This window comes from Lepidothrix coronata, unplaced genomic scaffold (assembly GCF_001604755.1).
Source record: "Lepidothrix coronata isolate B3197 unplaced genomic scaffold, Lepidothrix_coronata-1.0 Scaffold18, whole genome shotgun sequence".
In the NCBI taxonomy this organism is placed as follows: domain Eukaryota; kingdom Metazoa; phylum Chordata; class Aves; order Passeriformes; family Pipridae; genus Lepidothrix; species Lepidothrix coronata.
Genome location: NW_016690198.1, coordinates 6,994,447 through 7,002,676, shown reverse-complemented (window position 1 = coordinate 7,002,676; position 8,230 = coordinate 6,994,447). Strand labels below are relative to the sequence as shown.

The following is an 8,230-nucleotide window of genomic DNA, read 5'->3' as shown; positions in this document are numbered from 1 at the left end:
GTGCTGCACAAATGCATTTGCAGAGAGAATCCTGTCCCTAACCTTTTCTTTCTTCTATTCTTTCTCTTTTGTTGTGTTGAGGGGAAAAAAGCCCCAAATACAGCAATTTCCTGTCTAACAATACTTATCACTATAGTATCTTGTAATAGAAAATAATGAAAAGTTATAGACTGCAGTCCTTTAATCTGGTGTATAACAGTGTGATTTGTATTTTGTTAAACTATAAATTGATAATCTCACAGCCTCTCCATTATTTAAAATATATTTAAAATTATTTAAAATTGCTGTGCCTGTCCATAACTTTGGGATCAGAAATGTATCTCAAGGGATCCCACTCCATCTGCAAAAAGTGCTTTTCACTTCAGATTAATATATTTTCATTTGCCCTGTCAGCCTATGCAGATGGAGCAGGCCTCAAACCACACGGGGTCAAGTAGGAGCCCAATTAGGCAGAGTTATTTTTAAATTCTGGAGGGCACAGGGTCAGCACACTGGAGAGATTTAAGCACCTAAAGATGTAGATAGGTGCCTCATGTATTTTCAGAAGTGCTATCACACTGTAGTCAAGTGGAGTTAGACATCTGGCAACTATCTTGTGAAACACATTTTGAGATGCCTGTGAAGAGCCTAAATGCTTTTGGAAATCTAGCTTCTCTTGCCATAGGAAGGTTCAGGCCACACAGCTAAGGCCACCAGTGGTTTCATTTTCCCACTTCCACAGTCTCAGGTCTGCTGTTTAACTTCATGGCCAAGATTTACATGGCAGCCCCTGGACACACTTACATTGTTCAGGAGATCATATGTGCATTGGCTATCCTGGGAGTCCAAAGTGCTGGGGACCAGGAGGCAGGAAAGCCGATGGCCATGGGTGAGTCAGCTGCGCTCAGACATGGCATGGGGATCTCTAATCTTCTCTGTACCCTGGATAAGGGAAGATCAAAGAACATAAACCCAACCACTTTCCATCTAGCTCGATCATCAGTAGTGACCACGAGTAAATTCCTAGGGAAGAGCAAGAGTAGAGAATATATCTCAGCTAATACTCTTCCACCTTCTGACAATTTTTAGTCAGGGAGTTTCTAGTGTAGTTTCTCTATGCAATAATCTACAAACCTTTTTTTTTTTCCCCCAAAGTGCTTTTTGAATTTTCTCTTGAATTCAGTACGAGCTTTTTGTATCTACAATGTCCCTGTTTGCCAAGGAGTTTCCCATATGCTTTGCCCACCACACAGAGACCCTCTCTCTGTCCTTGATTCAGTCCTTCTTACTTTTATTTGATGACCCTGAATTCTTGTACTGGAATTAGCCAAAAAACAATTTATCTCCTAGTCTTCTTCCCTCCATAGCTCTCCTGATTTTCTAGACTCTAACATATTCCACCTTAAGTCATCTTTGTTCCACACTAAAGACTCCCAGCCCAGTACTTTTTTATTTTTTCCTACATGGAACCTACTAATCATCCTTGTCATTATTCTCTGAAACTTTTCTGTTTCTAATAGATCCTTTATAATTTTTGAGGCTCCTATCTATCCTTCTGCTATAAAACAGCCTATTTATTCCTACCTTTAAGTTCCTAATTCTAGCAAGGTGTCTTTACAATATATGGTTTTATAGTTTTTAGTCTCTTTAAAAGGGCAGGGTGGAGGTCCCTGTCAAAAGTTTTTTGGAAAGCCGAGTAGACGATATCATAGGGGCAATCTGGTTGAATCACCCTATTCCATATGCTTATCAATCCACTGACTGTCAAGAGGTTTGTAAGGCAGGACTGTCCTTGCCAGAAACAGTATACAGGAGCCAAGCTTGAAAATGCAACCAGCATGAAAGGGAAGTCAAGTCACTTAGGGTTGAGGGCACTTTGATGTTTTAATCTTATGCTGGGAATTGTCTTGAGATTTTAGATACATTTCAAATAGGGCAAATGAAACATGGTTGTTAGGAGACATTTTAGAAAACAACTCAGGAAAATGAGAAATGTGTACCCTCAGCCGTATTTTGTTAAATCTACCTCCTTGTTTTGCTCTTAGAATCACATACTACTTCCTGCTGGAAGACACCTATGAAGGTGGTAGCCCAGCATCCAGCTCAAAGAAGTTTTGATTAGAAGAGGTTGCTTGGGGCTGAAGAAATTTATCTTCAGGGATGCAAATCCCACACCTTTCTAGGCTTCTGTTCCAGTATTTCACCACCTTCATGGGGAAAATTACCTATATCATACCTAGTTGAATTTTCCCATGTTCCAGCTTGTATCTTTTGTCTTTTCTTCTTCCTCTGTCTAGCTTTGGGAAGGGTCTGGCTCTGCTTTCTCTACACCCTTCCATTAGATAGCTGCAGACAGCAGTCAAATCTCCTTTCGTCCTTCCTTTCTCAGGGCTGAGCAAACCCAGTTATTTTTGGCCATAAAGAGGTGATGTGGCACAAAGAGGTTTGACTGCACCAGCAGCAGCAGGATGTTTCAGCTCTTGTTCTTAGTAACGAATGGGACAGGACCAGGATGCAAGTGTTATCCACATGGAGTTGAAATAAATCCTTAACAAGTTTTTTAATTAGGTTACTCAAAAATAGGCAGTTAGATCTAAAGAATTGCATGAGAAGTGAGCAACTAATTAATTCCTGGAGCATCAGTTGAATGAAGTAATATCTACAGTACGTACCAGGGCAGAGAGCATGTGTGCTACAAAGTTCAATCTTAATAGAATAATGATGCAGAGGGGGTCATCAAAAGCTCATGGAAATTAAAGAAATGCAGGATACTCCAACTTAGACTGAAGTGATTTCCATTTGAATGGATCTGCAAGGACCAGATGGGGTTTTAACTGCTAGTTTGCATACTTGAGGTCTTACAACCTCCAGCAGCTGTGTCTCGCTCTTGATATTCCTGTGGTTTCTAGCAGAAGGGATGGAGCTCTATGGTGGGGAGCCAGAGAGAGTCTTCACCAGGGTGCTGGGTGTTAGATACCACATCTCTTAGTTCTCTTCTTAAGCCTACCATCAAGTAAAGTGAGAAGATGAGTCTTTTCAGTTTGTTGATGATACACAGATTCATCTGATGTCTCAAAATCGCCAGCCCTTGTTCTCGTAGGTGACTTTAACCTGCTAGATGTCTGCTGGGAACTCCGCATAGCGGAGAAGAGGCAGTCTAGGAGATTCCTAGAGTGTATAGAGGATAATTTCCTGCTCCAGCTGGTAAATGAGCCTACCAGGGATGGAGCCCTGCTAGACCTCCTGTTCACAGAGAGGGGCTGGTGGGAGATGTGGTGGTCGGTGGACGTCTGGGACACAGTGACCATGAAATAATAGAGTTTTCAATACTCAGGGATGCAAGGAGGGCCGTCAATAAAACCTCTGCATTGGACTTCTGGAGGGCAGGTTTCAGCCTATTTAGAAGACTAGTTCAGAGTGTACACTGGGAAACAGCCCTTGAAAACAAGGGGGTCCAGGAGGGATGGACGTACTTCAAGAAGCAAATTTTGAAAGCACAGGAGCAGGCTGTCCCACTGTGCCGAAAGGCAAGCCGGTGGGGAAGACGATTGGTCTGGCTGAAAAGGGAGATTTTGGAAGAAATTAGGGTAAAGAAGAGAGCCTACCGATTATGGAAAAAAGGGCTGACTACTCAGGAAGAATTTAGGAATATAGTTAGGTCAAATAGAAAGAAAATCAGAGGGACGAAGGCACGACTTGAACTGAATCTCGCCACCTCTGTGAAGGATAACAAAAAGTCCTTTTACAGATACATCAATAGCAAAAGGAGGGGCAAGGAAAACCTCCACTCTTTACTGGACATGGGTGGGAATACAGTTAGCAAAGATGAGGAAAAGGCTGAGGTATTTAACACCTTCTTTGTCTCAGTTTTCAACAGTAAGACAGGTTGTCCTGAGGACAGCTGGCTTCTAGAGCTTGTAGAAAGAGACAAGAATCTGAACAGCCCCCCTGTAATCCAGAAGGAAACAGTTAGTGACCGACTGAGCTGCTTGGATCCCCACAAGTCTATGGGACCAGGTGGGATCCACCCAAGGGTGATGAGGGAGCTGGCGGAAGAGCTCACCAAGCCTCTCTCCATCATCTACCAACAGTCCTGGCCCACTGGGGAGGTCCCAGATGATTGGAAGTTGTCAAATGTCATGCCAATCCACAAAAAGGGCCAGAAGGAGGACCCAGGAAACTACAGGCCTGTCAGCCTGACCTCAGTGCCTGGCAAGGTTATGGAGCAGATCGTCCTCAGTGCAATCACACAGCACCTACGGGATGGACAACGGAACAGACCCAGCCAGCACGGGTTTAGGAAGGGCAGGTCCTGTCTGACCAACCTGATCTCCTTTTATGATCAGGTGACCCGCCTGGTGGATGAGGGGAAGACTGTGGATGTGTCTACCTGGATTTCAGTAAGGCCTTTGACACTGTCTCCCACAGCATTCTCCTGAAAAAGCTGGCAGCCCACGGCTTGGACAGGGGCACTCTGTGCTGGGTTAGGAACTGGCTGGAGGGCCGGGCCCAGAGAGTGGTGGTGAACGGGGCTGCATCCAGTTGGTAGCACCAACAACTAGTGGTGTCCCACAGGGATCAGTGTTGGACCCAGTTCTGTTTAATATCTTTATTGATGATTTAGATGAGGAGATTGAGTCCATCATCAGCAAATTTGCAGATGACACTAAGCTGGGGTGGAGTGTCGATCAGCTGGGAGGCAGGAGGGCTCTGCAGAGGGACCTGGTTAGGTTGGAGAGTTGGGCTGATCCCAGCGGGATGAGGTTCAACAAGGCCAAGTGCTGGGTCCTGCACTTTGGCCACAACAACCCCCTGCAGCGCTACAGGCTGGGGACAGTGGCTGGAGAGCAGCCAGGCAGAGAGGGACGTGGGAGTTTGGATTGACAGGAAGCTGAACATGAGCCAGCAGTGTGCCCAGGTGGCCAAGAAGGCCAGTGGCATCCTGGCCTGGATCAGGAACAGTGTGGCCAGCAGGTCCAAAGAAGTGATTCTTCCCCTGTACTCAGCACTGGTGAGGCAGTACACATAACCTGAGTACTGTGTCCAGTTCTGGGCCCCGCAGTCCAGGAAGGATATTGAGGTGCTGGAGCAGGTCCAGAGGAGGGCAATTAGGCTGGTGAAGGGACTCAAGCACAAGTCCTGTGAGGAGAGGCTGAGGAAGCTGGGGCTGTTCAGCCCGGAGAAGAGGAGGCTCAGGGGAGACCTCATCACTCTCTACAAATCCCTGAAAGGAGGTTGTAGCCAGGTGGGGGTTGGTCTCTTTTCCCAGGCAACTATCAGCAAGACAAGAGGGCATGGTCTTAAGCTATGCCAGGGGAGGTTTAGGTTAGATATTAGAAGGAATTTCTTTACAGAGAGGGTGGTCAGACGTTGGAATGGGCTACCCAGGGAAGTAGTGGTTCTCTGTCCCTGGAGATTTTTAAGAAGAGACTGGATGTGGCACTTAGTGCCATGGTCTAGTTACCGCAATGGTAGTGGATCAAGGGTTGGACTTGATGATCTTGGAGGTCCCTTCCAACCCAGCTGATTCTATGATTCTATGATCTCTCAGTTGCTCCACAGAGCACACTGAAGTATGTTTTCCAGAGGCTGAGTACAGTACAGGGTAGGTAAAGGCAAATCAGCTGAAATCAGTCTGGAGAACAGCAAAAAAAAAATATCTCTCTAGAAGAGCTGCTTTCATAAAATTCCTGCCATTTTTATAGGAAATACAATTGACAGCTCACATGAGACGCTGACCACAGCAAATCCAACAGTGACTTTCTGATTAGGTTGTGATCCAGGTCTGAAATTTAAAACATTCAGAGCCAAGAATTTTAATCCAGCTGTGTGTCCTCACATCTACTGTTCTGAAATTTATTGCAAATTTTTACCATTTCCAGAAAAGTGCATTTAGTCAGTGTCAGGAAAGGAACAATGCTGCAGATTGCAAACTTAGCTCCAGTTTGGGGTTTGTTTTGCAGTTACATACATGACAGTGACTCAGGCCCCAGTGCTTACTCCAGACAAGAAGGTCTGTTTAAACATATATTGACAGCTATTGCAGGAAAAGTGGGCAAGTCCTTATGTGTTTGGCACACAGTTCTGTGACCTTTACATCTGTAGGTGCTATCATCTTGTTTTGGCTTCTTCATAAATTCATTTTAGCCCCTATAGGAGTTGTGTGGCGGTCTTGGGCAGATAAGTGCAAAAAGCTCCCACAAAACTCCTTTAAAAGTATATTAGTATGAGTTGTATGTGTGTGTGCAGAAGAAACAGTTCTACCTAAAGGGACCAACTAGAATCTGATCCAGTAATATTTTCAGTGTTGAATATGGCATTATTGCCAAACTGCTTACACTTTGTATTTCCCTTTGTTCATATTTATTTCAGAGATAATAAGATGAATCTGGTATAACTTTTCATCTTAGCTTTCAGAGATAACGGTGCTAAAAATGCAAGACAATATCAAGCAAATCGGGACAGTGTGAAAAATAAATAATAAAAAAAGAACAGCCTTTCCTTGACAACATTACTGCTGACTGTGACCCAACCAAGGTGGCAGGATGCATGCATTTCACAAGAATTTAAGTCTCTTACAAGTGGGTTAGTAATGTGAGAGAGTATAGTTAAGATCTTGTGAAAAAGAGGACAAAATAGGCTCTGATGCAAATTTTAAATTACTAAAGGTTCATTGAAAAGCGTATAGGTAGACCAAATTCACAAATGTATTTCTTTCTGCTTTTCTTATTTCTAGTATTATATATATGTATATACATTATATGTAAGTCTACTTTTAAACCATTTAATGTATAGATATGTGTGTAGGTATGTATACATGCACATGTATATGTAAAACTACAACTGATTTTCAGACATTTAAATACATGTTGTATTTTCAAAGGCATAAGTAAAATAATTTGTTAATGTCCCAATAAGTTCAGAAGCCTTAAAGTCTGTTTTTTAAATAAACCAGCAAGAATTAAAGAGCCTCACGAGCATATGCAGAGAAAGAATATGAATGTAGTAGTGGTGAGCTGCTGCTGACCACTGGTCTAGAGTGCACACACATTGTCTGATGTCTGTGGCAGGTTCCCCTTCTTGCTCCAGAAGCAGTGAATGCCACCACTCTCATCACTGCACTGAGTGTGATCCTCTCCCTGCACCCTCCCTGACAGGGCAGGCACAGTGATCCACTGGGAAGGAAATCAGACAGCACATGCTTGTGGAGAGCTTTGAGGTGACTTTTTATTTGCTTGAAGGACATATTTTAGGTTTTGGGCTGTGTGTTAGGTTTAGAGGATTTTAATATATGTAAGGGAACATACTGCCTGTCAGCACAGTCTTAGCCAATACTCCCGAGTGGTCGTGCCACTTTTCTTCCCCCAGCAGCATCGATCAGTCTGGGGGGCAATGCCAGTCAAGGGCTGAATTTGGGGCTGCAGAGATGGCATTTTCTTTGTATGCACAGCAGCCTTCTTTTCGGTACTTTATCTCCTACCTCCCAGCCATCTGCTCATCAAGTCCATTGTGTGTATGGATCTGTTAATGCAGTGCACATTTTGAGGAGGTAGAAGCTGCCACCACCAACAAGGTTCAAAGGGATGATGAAAATGTTATGGTGGCCAAGTTTATTTTCTTATCCTGACTCTTTTTTTTTGCTACTTCAGCTCCATTCCCCTCTCAGCAGGTGAAGTGTACAGATTTATATTCAGCGTGCCAGAGATGCTGACCTCCCTAATTAATTCAAAATTCACAGCAGTGTCAAAGGTATAGAGGCAACTTGGCCCAGTAGATGAAATGAAGAGTAAAAAATATGCTATTCCCACAGAAATTGATGGAATTTGTTTTCACCTAAAGCAGGGCTGACTGTGGTTCAATGACACTGAATTTCACAGATTTGCATTGATTTGCTAATGAGAAATTTACACCACCGTTTTCTTGCCTTTAAATTTGACCCTTTCACTTCAGCTTGAATTGATGATTACTGTGGGAACAGAAGGAACTGGATGCACTTCTCTGGAGTGAACATAATTCAGTGAGCAAACTATAAAAGAGTTTGAGAGTAAAGTAATCCAAGGATTAAAAAAAGTCAGCAACAAACAGCAACAGAAAGAGGTCTGTCTGGTAGATTGTCACTGTGACTAGTACGTGATCCCTGGCACTCCTGAATGTTGGGGAGCTACCCCCTCATTGAAAATTAATGCTATTGAGGAGGGCTGGGTGTACACCAGCTGATTTTAATCAGCTCCTAAGAGGGGGTCTAAAATCC

At 43.7% G+C, this 8,230-nt stretch overlaps 1 protein-coding gene across 1 annotated transcript; it reads left to right on the top strand.

Annotated features, from left to right (window-relative positions):
* The first annotated feature begins 744 nt into the window (after window positions 1–744).
* LOC108493618 (RNA-directed DNA polymerase from mobile element jockey-like) lies at window positions 745–5,008 on the top strand. The gene is given in 5 exon segments (XM_017807223.1): window positions 745–868; window positions 3,367–4,362; window positions 4,365–4,525; window positions 4,528–4,814; window positions 4,816–5,008. Coding segments are annotated over 5 exon segments (1,761 nt in total).
* The last annotated feature ends 3,222 nt before the right edge of the window (window positions 5,009–8,230 follow it).